The sequence below is a fragment of the Amblyomma mixtum genome, chromosome 8, assembly GCF_055824585.1.
Source record: "Amblyomma mixtum isolate Tamu chromosome 8, ASM5582458v1, whole genome shotgun sequence".
NCBI lineage: Eukaryota > Metazoa > Arthropoda > Arachnida > Ixodida > Ixodidae > Amblyomma > Amblyomma mixtum.
This window is the reverse complement of record NC_143019.1, coordinates 40,370,089-40,390,471: the sequence shown is the minus strand read 5'-3', so window position 1 is coordinate 40,390,471 and position 20,383 is coordinate 40,370,089. Positions and strand designations below refer to the sequence as shown.

At 43.9% G+C, this 20,383-nt stretch overlaps 1 protein-coding gene across 2 annotated transcripts in view; it reads left to right on the top strand.

The window, feature by feature from the left end:
• LOC149332199 (tRNA (guanosine(18)-2'-O)-methyltransferase TARBP1) overlaps positions 1-20,383 on the top strand; it is a 29,520-nt gene that overhangs the window by 6,136 nt on the left and 3,001 nt on the right. The window contains exons 4-21 of one of the 2 annotated variants that reach the window (XM_089557124.1): positions 274-374; positions 1,096-1,231; positions 1,309-1,405; positions 2,207-2,414; positions 5,543-5,776; positions 7,659-7,753; positions 8,397-8,534; positions 9,767-9,927; positions 10,610-10,814; positions 11,714-11,881; positions 12,860-13,026; positions 14,171-14,242; positions 16,181-16,412; positions 16,946-17,098; positions 18,098-18,265; positions 19,738-19,844; positions 20,043-20,124; positions 20,207-20,372. In XM_089557124.1, the coding sequence (XP_089413250.1) occupies positions 274-374; positions 1,096-1,231; positions 1,309-1,405; positions 2,207-2,414; positions 5,543-5,776; positions 7,659-7,753; positions 8,397-8,534; positions 9,767-9,927; positions 10,610-10,814; positions 11,714-11,881; positions 12,860-13,026; positions 14,171-14,242; positions 16,181-16,412; positions 16,946-17,098; positions 18,098-18,265; positions 19,738-19,844; positions 20,043-20,124; positions 20,207-20,372 (2,690 nt within the window). The remainder of the gene's footprint in view (positions 1-273; positions 375-1,095; positions 1,232-1,308; positions 1,406-2,206; positions 2,415-5,542; positions 5,777-7,658; positions 7,754-8,396; positions 8,535-9,766; positions 9,928-10,609; positions 10,815-11,713; positions 11,882-12,859; positions 13,027-14,170; positions 14,243-16,180; positions 16,413-16,945; positions 17,099-18,097; positions 18,266-19,737; positions 19,845-20,042; positions 20,125-20,206; positions 20,373-20,383) is intronic. The other variant, XM_089557125.1, reaches the window with a different exon arrangement.

The following is a 20,383-nucleotide window of genomic DNA, read 5'->3' as shown; positions in this document are numbered from 1 at the left end:
CAAGCTTAACAGCAGCAGTTAACCAGTGACGACTAAAGCCATGCTAGCTGTGCGCATGTGCATTTAGCATGGTAAAGTTGGCCTGTGTACACTTTTGAGGATCTGGCACATTGGCAGCTTCTGGTAACAGTATAACCTGTGGGCCGGTGTGATTGTTAATGCTTGTAGTGTGGATACACATGGCTGAGTCATTTGGCTTTTCTGCATAAATCAGTGAGCCACCTGTGACATTTTTCTACAAATAAATGTTTACTCTGCTCATGTTTTCTTTAGGGAAGATAGTGATCCGCTGGGATCTGCAGCACGTGTGTCCAAAAGCCTTGAAACTTTCTTCAAGATTTGTAATGATGTGTTAGCAACCCCCGACAAGTTCGGTATGTAGGCCTGATGTTTTTGTCTCCGTATTACTACCTAACGGATGTAATAGTTTCTTTGGTTGCATCTGTTATTTACAGAAATTATATTTGGGAGCTCTGAAACAGCACGAATGAAGGATGCTATGTCGGTGTTGTTTTCTGTGTGAAAATTGAGGTGTCTTAGAGGCCGGGCTAAGTTTTGCATCGACATTCTTGCATCCCAGAGTAACGTCATTCGCTGTCGCTCATTTGGTAGAGGACTTCATGCAAAGTGCAGAGGTTTTAGTTTAGGTTGCAGCTAGTAGTTACTTCCTGACCACATTTTTCACCACAGCTGTACTCAGTTGTTATTGCTTTCTTGTAGTCTTTGAAATAAGGCTCCTGTGTTTTTTTTCTTCGCTTTCTGGTCGTATCATAAATCCTTCTCAGGCCAAAATGTTAACAGTTTGTGATCACTGCATTCATTCGCATATTCACTTGAAGGTAGTTTGGGTGTATAAATGATAGAGATCAGGCAGTCACACAAAGGGTTACTTTACTGAGTCTCACACAGCGTAACTGTACACAGGTTGGCTGATGAAGCAAATTTCGTACCTTTGTTCTCAGACAGTCTCAGCAGCATATAATTGCTTGCTACTACCTTCACGAATGAGCTGATTGCTAATCTTACACCAGTTGTGCGGAGATGTCGGCACCCAGTTGATGCGTGCTAACGCAGTTTTTCTTGCATTCATTGCAGGAGATTTCCTGGGAAAGTTCTTAGCGGCTCTTTCCAAGCAATCCTGGAATGGAGTTTCGCTCATGTATATCAGCTGCGCTCTAGCAGGCCTCAAGAAGCAACCCGTGTTAGGGGATGCTGCACTAGTCAGTGTTGGGTACGCCAGTCATCTTTCGAATGTGTTTTGCGAATCGGCATGTCGGCATTTGTAACAAGGCGTTGTTTGCTTTCCAGTGAAGTGATTGTTGACATACAACGGTTCCAAGAGCCTGTATTGCGGGCAGCCGCACAGTGTTATTTACTGGTCGTCTGTCTTCGGCTGCTTGATCCGGTATGAATATTGTTCTGTTTCTTCTTTCAGTTGCAAACACTGATGTCCTCAAGACACAAAAAACAACTAGAGAGAGGGAGCTGTCCCTTCACTTAAGCCACATATAATTTTATTTCATTTGATTTATGCTAGCTCAGTGGTTATTATGCTGCTTGGCTGCTGGCTCGAAAGGCTTGGGTTTGATCCCGGCTGCGGCAATCGAATTTCGATGGAGGCGAAATTCTAGAGGCCCGTGTACTGTGCGATGTCAGTGCACGTTAAAGAACCCTGGGTGGTTGAAATTTCCGGAGCCCTTCACAGCGACGTCTCTCATAGCCTGAGTCCCTTTGGGACGTTAAACCCCATAAACCAAACCATTTCATTTATGCCTAAAAATGCGATATAGAAGAAAGATACAAGTAAGTATATAGCAGCAACAAGTTGCTAATGATGTACACCATAATGATCGAACCTGTCTTATGCAGTACTGTAGCTTTGGTGACATGCTGTCCATTTAATGGAAAGAAAAATTGAATTGCACTCAGTGATTGATTTTACTATCACTGCTGTGACCAAGTTCAGTGTGAGAAGCTTGTATTATTTGACACCAGATGTCACCACTGCATGCATCTCTTATAGCACTTTTTTTTGTGTGTGTGTGGGCTGTTTCCTTATCGGATTTGGTCATCAGGCTGGCACCAAGGATTGCATATTCTTGCTTTCAGATATAGGCAGATGGTTGATGGGTGGGTTAGCTGCATGTACCATGTGATCGCACCCTCGTCATACCGTTATTCTTGCATTTCCTCTGCGTTTCCACAGACGAAAGTAACTTACCAGCAGCTATCGGCGTTCCTTGGCCTGTTTGAGAGGGAGGAGGTCATGATGCGGGGCTCTGCCCAGTGGAAGGTGACTGTGTCTGCCCTGCGGGACCTCCTGCTGAGGGAAGACTCTGAGGACTCTGACCTGCGGCTCAAGGATGTGTCCAGCTTCCTGGCTCACTCAGTTAAGGACCTTATCGAGGCCAGTTGTAAGTGACGCTACACGACCAGCGCTCCGGCGAAGAAGCCTGCACGGCAGGCCTACTTGGCCTGTCTGGCACACGTCGCTGGAGTCGCACTTATTTTTTTTTTCTTTGGGCCGCACTCTTTAGTTTGGTGGTGGGCGTCTTTGTGTCATAAACGGACCCTTCCGTGTAAGGAAGTTAATGGCCTATGCAGAAAGTTGTTTTGCTGTGGGCAGTTGCATTGTGATTGAGGGAAGCTGTACTGTACTCTTCTTGCTATCTCATTGCATGCAAAGAGAGCGCTTGGTGGCCCTGACTCAAATCTGTTGATGCTGAACTATCTGGTGGCAGCGAAATAACATTAGCAGATGGAATTGGCAGATTGTGCTACATACCGTGTATTCCGTATTTATCTGTACGGATGTAAAAGACTCTTGTGCGCAAACTATTGGCCTATTTGGGCTCAAGCACAGACCACATGGTAGCTTGTGATAGTCTGCCTCATTTGATAAATAATTTAACATAGGAACTTGCCTGGGTTGTCTGGAATCGGCAAAAATCTGCAGTCAGCTTTGGGCAGAATTTTCATATAGGCAAGCGGAATATTAAATTTTAGAGGCTGCACCATCTGGGGAACTGAGAGACCCACCCCAGCACTGAGCAGGGACAGTGGTTGCCTCGCAGTTTGTCAGAGGGCGCTGCCTCTCAAATTGGCTGTTTTACCCACCTTGACAAAAATTATGTGTGCAGCCGACTGCAGTTTTTCTCCAATTCCGGGCAAACCAGGCAAGTTCCAATGTTAAATTATTTATCGAAGAACGCTGACTATCATAAGCTACATTGTGCTCAGTGCTTGAGCCCAAATAGGCCAATAGTTTTCTGACAGGAATTTTTCGCAACCCAGAAAGATAAATATGGAACAGGTGGTATATAGTGTGTGCAAAGCTTGCATTCTGTCAACGCACCCCGGTTTTATTGACTGAATAGTGCATGCCACATTTCCAAAAAGCAAAGATGAGCAACTTTACCAAACGGACAGCATTGTGTAGCCATTGCTGCATGGCTTGATAGCCTTGCTTCCTTTCACTCCCTTTGGTAGTGCCATGTTGTTATAGCTTTACTTAGCTATAGTCGATCCATTAGCAACATTCCATTGCAGCTTTCATTTCCATCTCTCTGATTTTCTGAAAGGAGGCCAGCCTCAGCTTCTACTTGATTTACTCTTTGGGTAGTAATAACTTGTAGGCTGCCTGCTATTTTTTTTTTTCGTTTGTTTTTTCTTTCCTCTTTTCATTTCCTTGATCCTGCATGTGAACAGTGGATCCTCTAAACTACCAGCGATCATAGCCAGTTTCCTCTGATAGTTGAAGCTGCACGTACCAATCTTTGGCTGTGTTACAAATACTAGTGTCATTAAACTTCACTTATTGCTCAATTCCTTCATTTCTGCACGTGCAAGTTTCAGTATTGCCTCTGTTGTTCCCTCTTGTTTGGTGTTTGCTCTCTTAGGTTCATTGTACCTATCAGTAAATGTGAATAAGCAAACGTTTTTACGAATGATGAGTTAAAGTAAAAAACGAAGTGATATGGGCAGTTGAGACGGTTGGTATTCCACCTTTGAAAACTCCAGTGCAAACAGATGCTTGTGGTGCCCGTTCTTTTCATCGTCCCTCGTCGGTTCATGCTGTAGTTTTCAAAAGTAATTGTTAAAGTAAATGTTCGCTTGTCTGCTTTAACTCAGACGTTTTAAGACGCCATGCAGTTTCCTTTACAAATAGGACTCCTTCAAAAAGGAAAGATTGTAGCGGAGTGGTCTGATTGTCCAGAAGTAATGACAATATACAAAATGATTTGCTGTGTTTATAGGTTTTCTCGCTTATTTACTATCTGCCTTGCGTGGCAGCAAACTTTCTTTCAGTTCATTCTTTAATTGCATTCATGGCACTGAACTAGATGCTCATACTTAATCCCCATTTAAAACAGCTTACATCACAGGGAAAGCATTCAGCTGGCATCGCAGTCAGTGAACACTTTCTTCCAATTCCTTTATACATTAACTATACTTTGAATTTTGATTTCATCTTTCTACTTTGGCCACCCTTGAAATTTTATGTCCTTGTAAAATTTCCTCTTGTGCACGTCACAACCATTTCTGCATGGAACTGGGAAGGACATGCAGCATGGGAAGAGCATGTGGCATGCATAGATACAGTGGTGTCGAATAACATATGGGGTGTTTCATTTCATTCAATAATGAGTTTTTATAAGAATGCTGTATAATACATACAGGGCACTGCTTTTGGGGTTTGCCAGTCTTCCCAGGTGTATGCCTTGCTCTAACATATATGCAAATAATAATTTTAATTATAGGACATATTTTGATTGGATTTCTTGGGCAGGGCATGTAATGCGAAGGCAAGATAACCGGTGGTCCCTAAGGGTAACGGAGTGGATTCCAAGAGAAGACAGGCTTAGCAGGTGGCGGCAGAAATTTAGGTGGGCGGATGAGATTAAGAAGTTTACGGGGATACGGTGGCCGCGGCTGACAAAGGACAGGGTTAATTGGAGAGACATGTAATGCTGACCACTGGTCCTTAAGGGTAACGGAGTGGATTCCAAGAGAAGACAGGCTTAGCAGGTGGCTGCAGAAAGTTTAGTGGGCGGATGAGATTAAGAAGTTTGCGGCGATACGGTGGCCGCAACTGGTAAAGGACAGGGTTAATTGGAGAGACATGTAATGCGAAGGCAAGATGACCACTGGTCCTTAAGAGTAACGGAGTGGATTCCAAGAGAAGACAGGCTTAGCAGGTGGCGGCAGAAAGTGTAGTGGGCCGATGAGATAAGAAGTTTGCGGGGATACTGTGGCTGCAACTGGCAAAGAACGGGGTTAATTGGAGAGACATGTGAGAGGCCTTTGCCCTGCAGTGGGTGTAGTCAGGCTGATGATGATGACGATGAACTATTCTGTATTGAATAAAGTGGAACACCCTGTACAGTGGACTCTCATCAACTTGAACTCTGCGTAAATCGAACAGATTTTCGATCACTTTCAAGTTTGAAGTATTGACAGTCGACTGTGCTGCACTTAACATGGTTGTTTCAGGGCTCCTGTCTCCTGTTCCAATGGCTCTCACCCCTCTTGCCGCATCCAGGTCCCAGTGCCCTGGCAAACATGACCTGTGTATGTAGACTGGCCAGGATGGCGGTGCTCTTTCACGATGCGAGGCTGCTGTGCGATGATGTCACGTGGGAGAAGCTTCTCGAGGGCAGCATCGCAATTCTGAGCGCTGCCGGCACAAGGCCCTACCTGGCCAGGCATCACTCGCTGAGGGCCGCACAGCTTTTTATTGCTCTCTACCACGAAGCGAGGCCTGTGAATGGCGATCGTAAGTTGCTCGTTATTTGTTCTTGGGCTTGAAGTTTCCTTGGGCAGTGCCCTGCGAGTGTTAGGTGGTGGAGCTGAAGAAACTGCAGAAAAATTGAATATGTGTTTTTCCCTGAAGTCGTCGTCATAGTTGTGCTAACAAAGGTTAGCCAGCAGAGGCACCAAACTGGCTGTTTGCGAAGCTCAAGTTTATTACATCTGGTGGTTGCACCGTGAAGAAACTGAAGAATTATAAAGTTTCTGGTGAAGCTTTGAATAGGAATACAGTCAAGCCCACTTATAACAATATTCAAGTGCCATGGAAATACCATTGTTATAACCAATAATTGTTATAACAGGGTTGTGCCGAAAAAAAAGAAAGGATGACAAACTTCAGAGCATTTATTGACAGTAAATACCCAGAGGGGTTTGATTGTTCTAATGCCTGTAAAAGCTTGTTAAATCGAACTTCAGGGAACCGGAACAATGTTCACCGTTCACCGATGACCAAAGCACCGCCATCACTGCGCCACCGGGAGCTTTGTGCACCTCCACGTCACAGGAATCAAGCCGGCTTTTTGGAAGCTATTCTTATGGGAAATTCAAGAAGCATGCAGAACCAAGGGTGGGGTGACAGCTGACAAGAGAAAAACCGCGCTGGCTGATTAGGGGTACGCACGGCATGCGTAGCCAATGCAGCAATGCAGCAGCTCTCCTCACGCGATGACGCCTGCCTCTTTTGCTTTCGTGGCGTTGCTGCGCCAGCTTAGTCCATTGGTCGGCCCCACACATGCACGCTTTTGTGTTGTAAGCATGGTTTTGATGGTGTGGTTGTAGCATTTCTTTTCTTTTTCTGTAATGGTTGACACTCAATTACGAGATTTAATTGTTATAACTAATAATGTGCCCTGACAGCATTGCTATAAGCAGTTTATTTTACCATAGAACACATGGCAAAGCTGATGGTGCCATGACCGACCATTGTTATATCCAATATATTGTTATAACCAGTATTGTTATAAGTGGACTTGACTGTATAACAATGATTTCAGACAGTGCCAAATTACTTATTGTAAGCATTCGAGGCTTATGCTTTCTTCTGGTAGAAGGCAAATCAACTCAGTTTCTGCATGTGTCTTTTTTTCATGCTTGTGGCTGTTGTGTTAATTTCTTCGTGCTAAAAGAGTCAACCAGCTTGCTAAAAAATGTTTCACTGAGGCGAAGCAATCTTATGATGCTTTACTTTTTATTTACATGCATGCATCTGATCGTAATACTCTGAACAATTATGCGTGCATCACTGCTGATAGCAGCTACAAACCATTACCAGTGTGGTGGTGTATACTGTAAGTAAATTCTGGTTGAAGAGAATTTAAAAAACTGTGTTTATAAAAGCTGTACTTCATGGAAAGAGTATATGGAGATCTAAGAGATGTTCGATATGGGGGCAACAGCTAGTGTCAGTAATTTGCCAGCAGTTGGCAGTGATTATTTTTCAGTGGGCTTTCGGTTTTCGCTCTGTCATGTGTACATTGTGCATCACCCGTCTGTCGATGTATTATTGTCTTGCAAATAAGTTTGAGAATCGATTGTTTAGTGCTAAAGTGACTTTTTTATATATGTATTTTATTGCTCAATGCCTGCATTCTTGGTAATTTTTGCCAGGCTCCATACTGGAAAATAGCAAAGGTGATAACGTAGGAAAGAATGATATGGAATATCATTATTATGTACTATGCAGGTTTGGGCACAGTTTAATATTTCTAAAACGGCAACTGTTCCCAGCTCTTTGTTGCCTCATTGCAGTATCTTGCGTGTTATTTTGAAGTGAAATGTAGCCTTCGCAGCTTATCCTGGCTCCCTGACCTGGTTGACTCTGTCCTTGGTTTTTCATGTTGTTCTAGCTTCACTGCAGGAAGAACTGCTTTTGTTGCTTGTGCCACGGTCCGAGGACATGCATGAGTACATTTACAAGCTGGCCTTTGGAGCTATCAACAATGTAAGATTCGTGCTTTTCTGGTCACCTTAACCTCATGTAATTCGTCATCTTAGCTTCGACATCTGATGCGCTTTTAAGAGAGTGGAACCCCACTACTGCAGGATGCCAGACGTAAAACTGCTCTTTTGCGGGAGTATGTAATTGGATTGAAAATGTAGACATAAAACAAAAGTAGTGCAAATCGGAGCATTTGCTACAACATAGCTCCACTTCTATTTACAAGTAGGTAAAGTTAGACATAAAATGTTCATTCTTTCAGAAAACCATAACCAAGTAATTTCTCATAGAATTGAATCGGCAGTGCAAGGGTTGAAATTTAGCTTTGTCAACTGTACGGGATTTATTTTGGCAGTGGTTGGGACTTACGTTTATGGCAGCGCATACTATACCAAGTATTTGTATTTAATGACTGCCCTTTTGTTCTTGTCTATTTATGGCGGGGCCTTTATTGGTATTACGTGCGTGAGTAGTTGTCGTAACTGCATCTTTTAGTGGTGCAAAGCGCCATAAAAATTCAAAATGTGAGTGCTGAGATTTTATTCATTCTTCAAAGAGGAGTGCATTCAAGGAATGAGCTCAATTTTTGCGTTTTTCCCACGCATTGTTGTCCGTAATGAGCGATTTTGAACATTTTCTTTGGCAGCTGGATGACTTTGAAGAGACTCAAGTACATTACCAGTTCTTGAACATCCTTGCTGGGGAGCGTGAGTTCAACTCCCTGTTCTACCAGTTCATCAACGAGGGCATGGAGACTTGCAGAGAGAAGTTGGTGCTGTCAAAGGTGAGTTTACATATGCAGGTACTTTCAACTAAAGTTGTGTGTTTTGTATTGGCCAGCTGTAGCAAAGAAATTAGCGGTCTTTAGGTACTAGCGGTAGAAAATAGGGGCCTAGTAATCTAGGTCTTCAGTACGAAGGAAAGCAGTGGCGAATAGTAGTCTCTTTAAATGCAATTAAGGCCAGGGGTGCCATTAATGTTTGCTGTTAAAGCAGAGTTATCTATCCAGTACACACGAATACCAAGGTAGTCAACGATTCAGCTGTTCTTCGCAGCTCACGAGCGTGGTGGTTGGGGTCACTTTTGCTAACTTGAGGAGGACAACAAAAGAAAGAAATTGTGTTCTTTCTTGGATAGGAATATGGTGATGCAGATCATTTGAAAGGAAAAAGCTCGCTTTATGTCCATAAAAATGTGGTACCCACTGGAGCAGGTGTGTGGACAGCCATCACCTTGGCTCATGGGGTTGAGTTTCGGCTGCGCATGTAGAAGTTGTGCGTTCAATATCCACAAGTGGGGTGCTGTTTCCTGCTCTCTGTGCTTACGGATACTTCAGAAAGTGAAACTGCTTTCCGTTAGTTTAAGTTAAGGTCCCCTCTAGTTTGTTTGATTTCCTTGACTCCTAGTTTCTTTAGTTAATTTAATTCTTACTGGAAATTTCACAGGCACAAGACTAACGGTTGGAGTTCATTGGGAGAGGCCTTTGTCCGGTGATGAGCTTGGCAGGTGATGTGGGCGATACTGATTAAAATCTTTTGTACTATCTTGGAACACTCCAAGCATGAAACATGCATCGTCATCATCATCAGCCCGACTACGAACACTGCAGGGCAAAGGCCTCTCCCATGTCTCTCCAGTTAACCCTGACCTTTGCCAGTTGCAGCCATCCTATTCCCGCAAACTTCATAATCTCACCCGCCCACCGAACTTTCTGCCGTCCCCTGCTACTTTTGCCTTCTCTTGGAATCCGCTCTGTTGCCCTTAAGGGTAACAGAGCGGATTCTCAATTTACGCCACTCAGTTTACGTGGACGGTGCTGAGGTGTCCCTGAGATATTTTTCTTCCATTTCTCTCTCTATTTTTTTTAATGTTTGCTATTTATACATTTTATACAGGCATGAAGTGAAGTGATGTGGAAGGTTCATTTTCACAGAGTGCATTGCTTTTCCTTCCCGAGTTTTTACCTTTCACGGCAAGGGGATTGGTCTAGTGCAGTTTGTACTGCATGTTTTTCAGACTTCCGCAGTGGTGTCAGTGGAGACGGTGCCTTACTGGAGGTTCCTCCGCTGGGTCTTGAAGCGCTTCCCTCGCAAAACCAATGAAGTGGAAGCACTGCTCCTTGAAGTGGTGGCCAGAGGAGGCATCTCGGTGCCGGTCGCGAAACCTGACTCTTGGATGTATGTACAATTCAACCCTTGTTCAGTGTGAAGACTTGCGGAAGACTGATGATAGGGAATAAACTGCAGAGCAAGGATGTGCTAGTGGAGAAACCCCAGATCGGCATGAGTGTGAGGTGATGGATAATGTTGTGTAGAAAATTAGCTTGTGCTGGATGTGCGTGCATTGGAGGCACCTAGTGGCACAGAATAAAAGCTTCTTCATCTGCACTGTGCTGCGAAATAAGTGAGCAAAATGAAGCTCTGGGTAAGCTTTAAAGCATTCATTTGCGCTTAAGTGGGCTATGGTAAAAATTAGTGAATGCAAGCAAGTGCTTGTCTCTTTTGATATGCTGTTGCCATGTAGCTGACCCTAAAATGCTTGATGTGTGTGGATACTGTTGTACCACACCTGGGCGTAGGGTTTCTCTCACTTCGTACATTCATTCTCTGTGGTCAACATTAATACCAAATGCAAATGTTGCCTTCCTCTTGCTTAGGCCTCAGTTCGCCGTGAATTCATTTTCTTATGTGCGCTTGCTCTCCTCCTGTCTTTATCTCCCAAATTCCCCTCCCTACGCAGAGTAGCATGCCAGCGATTTTTAAACGCCGGCTAAATTCTCTGCTCTTCATTAAAGAGTAATTCTCTGCTCTTCATTAAAGAGTCTCTCTCTCTCTCTTATGTGTGCTTGTGTCTTCGCAGCATTCAGGACCGAGTTGTCAAGTCTCGCTGGGTGGCGTTCACTTCCTCAGTGACTGAACTGGTTTGGGAGAGTGTCTCCAAAATTGCCCTTTCCACGGATGAGCTCTGCAACAAGCTCATCGCAGAAGCAGTTGAAGCTCTGGAGACAGCTTCGCAAAAGTCGTGCCTTCACATCCTGAAGGCCGTGTCACATGCCCTTTCTTTGGTGAGTGCACTTATTTTAGTAATGTAGCTGTAATGTAATGTAGCTGGAATGTAGGCTGTAATGTAGAGCCTTTTTTTTTTCCTTGGTAATGTAAACGTTGGTAGGGTATGAGCACTGGTGCCTGGAAAACATGTGCCATTTTACGACAAAAAATTTGTTGCAACGGAAAGGTATTTTGTCTGCAGATTACACATGCACAACAGTTGACCAGCTTGCCGAGAGATTTACTCAAGAAAATGTTGATTTGATAGTGAGCAATACCAAACTACTATTTAATGTTATGGTAACTGGCATACCACTGTGCAAACTCAACAGTGTTTGATATATGTGACATTGCCCAAAAAATAGTTCCCACTAGCAGCATAAAAGGTAATCTTTTTGATAAATAATTTCGTTTGCAATTTACAGAATGTGTACTTTGTGTAATTTAGCAGATCAGGTAATATTTTTCTTTTAGCATTCCGTGTGAAATGATGCCTTTTCTGTACCTGTGCTGACGATGTCGTTGGGATTTGGGCAGAGACTAGTGAGCACTATCAATTCCACTTCTTTCGTTAAAAGCTCGTCTGAAAATCTCTTTCAGTATTAAAAGGAATGCCAAAAGAGTAGATACACAGCCAGTACCTCGTAGCATGGAACGAAAATTTTTGACAGTACTATTATCCTTCCAAACATTTACAAACCATCCGCTTTGCTTTTACTGTGCAAAGCTTGGAGCTTGTATTTTGTGGCACTAGGTAGAACTGCTTCATGTTGCTGTATACTTGTCTCATTATTTGCTCTGCATTACAGGATCAACTGCGTGTGCTTCCATAACTGTGCAGTTTCAGTGCTGTGTGTCCTTGGTTCTCTTAGGGAATGCACGAATGAATTTTCAAGCTTGTGCCCATTACTTTCAGGTCAAGTCCATTGATGCCGACCTCCTCGCCAAGTGCCTGAAAGCGTGCTGGCAGAGCTGTAAGGACCTGAAGAAAAGCGACATATTTCGGGTGGCAGTGGCCATGTTCATCAGTTTCGCTTTCCAGCCCTCTTTACTTCAGGCTGACCACGGATCTCTGCTGAGCCATGTGAGTGGGCCTCTTATGTTTTAAAGTCTTTTAAAGTAAAGAATATTTCAAGTTGCAAACAATGGAACAGCAAACTGCTAACTCTTTGCAGTTACCTAAATCACATTGTATGCTGGTGTTGCAAACCTGTGCTTTATGTAATGCAGCCATATTTTTTGGTTGCACATGGTGACAACTGAACTAGTTGCTTTTTTTTTTTCTTGCTTCCTTAAAGGCGCACTGAAGAGGAATCTGAACTCGTCTTTTTGCCGCGGGAACTCGATCTACACGTTCCTAGCATTCTTAGAAACTGCGACTTATTGCCCTGTGTCGCCGATTTTCCTAATTAAATCGAATTAACGTCCGGCTCCCACCTTTTTTTTTTAATTCTCCCTCGTACGGTGGGCGGAGTCGACCAACGCATGGAGTGCCTTGCAGCTAGCTCCGTGGAGGCTTTGCTTTCGCTTTATTTTGTTTTTTAGGTTTCCGTGAATAAATAGTTTCATTCGCAGATAATATAGCCGCAAAATAAGCCCGCAGAAATAAAAATACGCGCGGACTATTTGCTTCTACGGACTACTACGTATTACTACGTATTACTCCGCCGATGGCAGAGCGGCAAGCCGCCGCGGGACTGGGTGAAAGGCACTCCCTGCGATGGTAGACTCCGCCCACCGTACAAGGGAGAATTAAAAAAAAAAGGTGGGAGCCGGGCGTTAATTCGATTTAATTAGGGAAATCAGCCACACAGGGCAATAAATCGAAGTTTCTAAGAATGCTCGGAACGTGTAGATTGAGTTCCCGCGGCAAAAAGACGAGTTCAGATTCCTCTTCGGTGCGCCTTTAAGTTTTAGATTAATGTTAGTAGAACCATCTGTTCAAAGATGTGATGGCAAATATTGTATCCATAACAGCTGGTCTTTCTGTTGCCTTCTTATGATGCAGCTGTCACCTCCTTGTGAGTGAATCTCACATGACTTTGCATTCTGTTTGCTGCAGTATCTCGAAGAGTTGTTAGAGCTGGGAGAAGTGATGCCGGGCGTCTTCTGTGCCCTCATAACAAAGCTGATAGAAGTGTGGAAGGGCTGCATACCACTCATGGATGACTACCTCAGTGTCATGGTTAAGGCACTCACGTACGGGCCTGTTTACCGCAAGGACCAACGGTGAATGGTGTTCCTTTTTTTTTAGCTTATCAGTTTAGTGCACTTACACTGTTCCTCAAGATAGCAATTGCTTTAGCCAAATACTGGGCTTATGCTTGTAAACACCAGCTTTAAAGAAGTCTGAGTGTTAACAGAAACTTGTTCTAGGATAGAACATGTCATCAGTAAAAGCCATGGCACTGGTCATGCATTAAAAATTTAAAAATAAGGGATTTTTTGGCTCTAGTGCGGGGGTCTTACTCATAGTTATTGTCAGAAAGGCTCCCGTAGATCACATGCTGGTTACTCTTCATTCTTGTTTTCTTATGGGGGTTACGAGAGAGTGCAGTTCAAGAAAGACTGCTTAAAAAAAAAGGATAGTGAGATGAAACGCTATTCCATGGATCAGTGTTCAACAATAATGAGCTCTGAGTATGTGAGTCATGGCTGCGCTTTTAAAGGTGCACTGAAGAGGAATCTGAGCTCGTCTTTCTGCCGCGGTATCTCAACCTACACGTTCCGAGCATTCTTAGAAACTTCGATTTATTGCCCTGTGTGGCCGATTTCCGCAATTAAATCAAATTAACGCCCGGCTCCCGCCTTTTTTTTTTAATTCTGCCTCGTACGGTGGGCGGAGTCGACCAACGCGGGGAGCGCCTTTCACCCAGTCCCGTGGCGGCTTGCCGCTCTGCCATCGGCGGAGTAATACGTAGTAGTCCGTAGAAGCAAATAGTCCACGCGTATTTTTATTTCTGCGGGCTTATATTGCGGTTATATTATCTGCAAATGAAACTATTTATTCACGGAAACCTAAAAAACAAAATGAAGCGAAAGCAAAGCCTCCACGGAGCTAGCTGAAAGGCACTCCCCGCGTTGGTCGACTCCGCCCACCGTACGAGGCAGAATTTAAAAAAAAAGGCGGGAGCCGGACGTTAATTCGATTTAATTAAGGAAATCGGCCACACAGGGCAATAAGTCGCAGTTTCTAAGAATGCTCGGAACGTGTAGATTGAGTTCCCGCGGCAAAAAGACGAGTTCAGATTCCTTTTCAGTGCACCTTTAAGATTTCAAAATAGAAAGCGCAGCTTGTCGAGGGACTGACCTTATTTCTGTAGTGTACGCTACTTGGTGTGTCGTAGTTTCATTGCTGTACCTATTCTTGCAGCATTGTTTTTGATGCAGAGGCCTTTGTGACAGCACAGGGAGGGGCCCTGTCTGTAAATCAGCTACTCAGAAGGTAAGGAAGCTTTTTCTTGCCATGGATGAGCTGGTTGTGGTGACCACCGCATCCAGTCCAGCCTTGTTCTGGAAAGTTCAGATATCAGCGTCAATTCCGTTTGGCTTCGCGTGCTTTGCACGTTTGTTTTGCTCAACATGACGTCAGTTGAAGGAGCTATAGCACAAAATTCAAGCTGTGTCCCGTTGAATGTGCGCTAGAGAATTGGAACCAGGTAGCAGGGAGGTACGTGAACGAAAAAATGAGCCGGGACTGGCGCAAAGCTGCAAGAGTCTCCAGTCGATGAAACCAATAAAAAAATTTCTCAGGACGGTTAAAAGTGTGTAGAGCGGATGTTTGAGCGTTAGCTGTGGTGTGGGAGCGAAGAACTTAAGGGGGGACACTGGTCTTGAAAAAAAAATTTTATTAATTTAGTCACAGTAACGAAATCTTCAGGGCACATGTATTTTTGTGCGCTGATTCTAGATACGTCATTTAATTTCATGTAAAACAATTCCTTGAGCACTTATGCACTTTTTATGCAACTATTTTGCGGAGAATTTTGAAGAAAATTTGCTGCAGGAAACTCGCTGAAATGTATGCCATTGGGTTCTCTTGACACCAAGGAATACAATAAGGGTAAAATTATCATCCTGGCTCTCATAGAACTTGAGTAATAGGGTACTGAAGCTGCCACTTCACACACAGGAACACACATTTTCCTTCTCATTTCTGAAGCGACAACTTCAAAACTCTATAACTTAAGTTCTATGATAGGCAGGAAGACAATTTCACCCTTATTGTATTCCTTGGTGTCAAGAGAACCCAATGGCATACATTTCAGCGAGTTTCCCGCAGCAAATTTTCTTCAAAACTCTCCGCAAAATACTAGCATAAAAGGTACATAAGTGCTCTAGGAGTTGTTTTACATGAAATTAAATGACATATTTAGAATCAGCACACAAAAATACATATGCCCTGAAGATTTCGTTACTGTGACTTCATTAATAAAAAATTTTTTTTCAAGACCAGTGTCCCCCCTTAAGAAATACTGCTCTGCTACTGACTCTGCAATGTCTTGGTGCGCTGCTAAGTTCTGTGGATGAGTAACACAACTGCGGCTCTTGCCAGAACAAACACGCCATTCTGCTACTAAAGCTGCCAAGGCCTCTGCCAGCAAATGGCACTGACATGTTGCGATTGCATGTGTACGGCAGCTGCTGCAAGTGTGTATTTTCTCCTCTCTCTCAAATGAAGGTATCCTCAGCGCATTTTCGTAGCGCTTACCTGAACAGGTGCGTCTTATGCGCTGGTGCGGCTTATGTGCGCTTTTTTTTTTTTGAAAAACTACTGTTTGCAAGGGGGTGTGACTTATACACAGATGCTACTCATACAGCGGAAAATGCGGCACATGTGTACCTAGTTGGCGAACAGTTTTATTGCTTGTCGTTCAAATTATTACTGAGGAAGCAAACCACATAACAAACAAAGCAAACAAAGAATACAAATAGAAATGTTGTTTGGTTGCAAACGCAATTCAGTAAAATCCACAGAAAAACTCATACTAGTATTGCTCTTTAGTGTTCCTACCTAAGCTTTACCCTTTGTTCAGTCTATTGTAATTCAGTTTGCTTTAGCAGGACTGTTTGTTATGATTCAGTTTTCAGCAGTTATGAGAGCGGCCTCTGTGCACCCATCTTGTCACGATTTGTGTTCTAGTAACTTGTCTTTCCTCACTGGTGTTAGTCCTCTCTGTAAGTGAGCTGTAGCGATATATCGTAAAATATTAGCGCTTTACTTTTCATCCTTACTGTCACTACTGACGACTGTGTTAGCTTCAAACAGATTTCGTTAGGATCTCACCACGCATATATGTTTATACCGAAAATTCCGCTTTTATCTATAATCATTATTATTTGTAATCTGCTTCCTCTTTTCATTTTTTTCTCCTCCTGTTAGTGAACACCAAGCCGATGTGGAAGTTCGGGCGCTAGGAATTGCCTTTTTGATTCAGCTGAGCCCCACTGACGGCGCATGCACCCAGATGGCAGCAAAGCTATCGCAGGCTTTGGTCCAGTATGACCGAGAGGTCTCCTCAACGCGGAAGCGCTACTTTGGCAACTCGACCATCCACCGGCTGAAAAACAGGGTCTGGCAGGCTCAGCTGTGCCTGTTGCACCTTTTGACAGAGGTGAGCTGTTTGTTTTAAAACTTAAAAGTAGGTAGTACTGTTTTCAGCCCTAGGGCTAGGGATATTGTGCGAAAAATTTTGGCAATGTCTTTGTTAATGTGTTACAACTTTATGGCCCTGTTGTTTAGAAACAGTGAGAAATGCTGTTGTTTATAACCAAGCCATGCTGTGTTGATCTGGTGCCTATATTCCAGCTTTTCAGCGGTCGAATTTCGATGGAGGTGAAATTCTAGAGGCCTGTGTACTGTGCGATATCAGGGCACGTTAAAGAACTCCAGTGGGTCGAAATTTTTGGAGCCCTTCACTACTGCGTCTCTCATGGCCTGAGTCACTTTGGGACGTTAAACCCCCATAAACCAAAACTAGGTTCCTACTCTTAGGTTGCAAGACAGTCGCAGACCTTTCTCAAGCAATGTTTTTGTGCTGCAAAGCTAGTCTTTAGTTACTAAAATCATGCTTAAATTGGGGCCAAATGCTGTAGTTTATGTCACAGGTGCAACTTTTAGTTTATTACTGTATTGTCATTTTTCCAGGACATGTTTGAGACCCTCCTTGAGCACGTTTTTCAAGAGCTTGTCGAAGACAGCCAGCAGCCGTCAATTCGCTGCCTGCTGGAATGGACTGCTGTCTCTATTCTGCTGCGCACTCCTCGTCTTCGTGCCAGGCTGATTCCTACCATGCAGAAGGTGAGCACATGGGGGCCTCTTCTCTGGGCTTGCATAGTTTGTTCTGTGCCACCTTCACCTGTGTGACAGTATGCCTGCAGCACCTGCCAAGTATCTCTCCTATTGTGCACATGGCTTGCGTGTGGGCAGGAATGCCTTTTAGATCAGAAGGTCATGTTCATTCTGCAAACAGGTGCAGGTTGCAGGTTGCAGGCGCAGGCTGCAGGTGCAGTGTAGGTTGCAGATGCAGGTTACAGGTGCAGGGTATGGGTGCAGATGCGGAACTTGCATGCACCCTTGCTACATTCCCATGCTGACTGTCACCACAGTGACTGTCACTGCCAGTGAATATGACAGGTGACCTTATTGCGTACCACTTAAAGCGACTAAGGAACTTCGGGAAGCAGGCCTAGAAGTAGCATTGCAGAGGAGGATGGGTTGGGCTAGAAATTGTGACCATGAATTGGCATTGTTTTGTGGATGCAGTGCACTGGACAGAGATACCCAAGAAATGTTGCACCAGGTTATTTTGCCAGTTCATCCATTCACTGTTCGTTGCTGTGCCTGACTTTCTCAGAACTGCTTTTGAAATATAGAAGGAACTGAATCAGCACAGTTGCAATCATGTGTAATCTCCACTGGGTCTTGTCATCCAGCTGAGGAAACTAGTGGATTTCAATAAAGAACATGAGCTTCAGGGTTCTGTAAATTCCTGCAAACGATTCATTTTGAGATGAGTGCCATAATGCATTCCTTTACCTGACACTCATTCGGAGCTATTAATTCTGCTGCAAAGGAGTGATCTGTTCCTTGTATGCCCATCTGAGGGATGCACACTCAAGCTATGCTTCATGTGCGGGTTATATCAGTAGAATGCTCGCTTTTCACAACCTAATGCTCGCATTTCTTGAGAACTGTGCAAACATAATTTAATTAACTCATACACTGTTCAAGACAAACAGTGTCCTTTCACTTTTGCGAGTACTCATTTCTGTTGTGCCTGTTCTTGTCACAAAACAGGCAGGCTCTGAAAGAACGGGAAGTGTCTGCTCTTTCCTGGCCGTCATCATTCACCTGTGTGCGTGCCTTGATCCTGAGAGTGAGCTGGAATCGCACCTGCTGGAATATCTTCCCGCTGTCCTTCCTTGGAGTATGGGGCAACACTTCAATGCCAGGGTGTATGCACAGGTGTGTTGTGCGTTTCTGCATTTTACATTGTTGAGGTGTTGCATAAATGGGCGTTTCACATGGGAAGCTGCAGTGTTGTCCGTGTCTGACAGGAAATCTGCGTGGACCTACTTTCGCTGGTGTGCACTTCAGTAAGCTTATCTGAGAAGCACCCAGTTTGAATCAGTTTGAATCTACTGCAACCTGTCAGGGTCAAAAGCTTGTGCTTACATTAAAAAAAGATTTGATGGTCTCCAGTTGACTGCTCTCTGCACACGTCAGCAAGTTTATAATTTAAGGAATGCTGGCACAAGTTTGGAGGGTTCCAAACTATCCACGTGTCTAGATATTTTTCCCCTCCAAGCACGTGCACGAGCGAGTGATTCACCTCACCTCACTAACACTACTGTTGAATATGAAGCTCGGACACTGTATAGAATTCTTCTCGTACGGATCGATCTTTACTATCTAAGACACCTGTATTGGCCCATTTCCTAGTTTGTTCATATTGAACCGGCTCAGTTTCTCAGTGGTGGGTATTTGCCTCCTGAATTTAGGGTATAACAGCTTCCTGTTGGGGTTTTAACTCATGCACCACAAAATTTAGGTTTGTAACTAATGAAAAGTTTTCAGAGCTTTTCGTTGTTCTCGTGGGGAGAAAAAGTTACTGTGACACTAAGTTTTATCACATATGCCCTTATCTTTCATAAGTAGGCCTACCCTTATGCCAACCAAGGTCTGCGTGACCTTGATTGGCATGTTCTCGAGAGGTCTGACTTGCCATCCTGCAGTTCCCAGGTAGCCCAGGCCTACCTGTTCTGTATTCTCTTTAGGCAGGGTTGAAAACAGGAGTTTTCATTCATGATGCCACAAAGTCTCTTATAGGCCTTTCCATTAAGGGCTTCCTGGGTGCTTCCATGTTGCTCACTGGACTGTTGTGGGCACTTAGTGTTAGCATGGTGAAAACAGCCGCAGAACTGGTTTGCATTATTCTGAAAAGTAGGTTTTTCAACATCTACATGAACACGATGGAAAAGTGTCTGCGAACTGTACCTCTGTGGAGAAAGCAAGGCTTCTAAATTAGTCTGCACATTAACCTTATCCAACAGTACTTGAAAGAGGCACTACTTAAATTAAGCTGTGCCTAGTTATGGCTCGTTCAGTGCCAGATAACAGATAGTGCAACTGATTGGTACCTGTTGGCGTCAGTTACTCTGAGGCATGGTAACTGATGCAAGGATAGTTTTTCAAGTGTCTGTGAGGTATTTTTTCCTGGGATCTACTTTTCATTATAGTATTTTTCTTCCTTTTTATGTGTGTATACTTCACCCTGGACTAAAACCAGTTGTAGTTGTGAGTCGTCATTCATCCTGTGTAACTTCTTTGCCTTATGCACATGTCTTTTTTGCACTGTGACAAAATGATAATAGATGGATGAGGAAGCTTTTCGGTGAGCCAGGACAATGATGATGATGATTGTTTTGTACGTCTAGGTGGCTCTCCACCTTGCATCGCGCTGGAGCAAAGAGCATGGCCTGAGTGCTGTCCTGGAGAAGTACAGTGCGCTGTTCTCATGTCTGCAGAGCACCATTCAGATGGGGTGAGTTTGGTTGCAAGAACTCTGTCCGCTCTGAAGCGCTTTGTGAAGGTGATCACATTAGACCTGGCCTAACTGAATAGTCATTGCTTTTGTGTGTTTGACCCACTGCATTTGTGGTTTGTTTCATCCTCCACAGTACCTCTTTTTTCAACTTTTTTTTTGACAGTACCTCTCTCTCTTGCTTTGAATTTCTTCCAGAAACTGGTCTAGAAATGTTGAAAAGCTTCTTGAAGACTTTTACTTCAAGGACTTTGATGCAGTTGATGATCTTACATTGCAGGTAAAAAATCTAGCCTTTGTGAGATATTTTGTGTTGGTTTGTTATTTCTCCGCATGCATTTCACCACTTCTTCTTTGTGCAGACAATCTTCTCGGAGCTTCCCCGACTGACCGGTCTCACTGACAGGGAGTTCATACCACTCTCTGTCTTTGAAGAGGTGCTCACCGTGGGTCCTGAAAAGCTGGCCTTGCCACTGTACAACCTCAATGACCGGCTTTCCTCTGCTAAGCCAAGCCATTGGCTGGAAGGTATAGTGCCT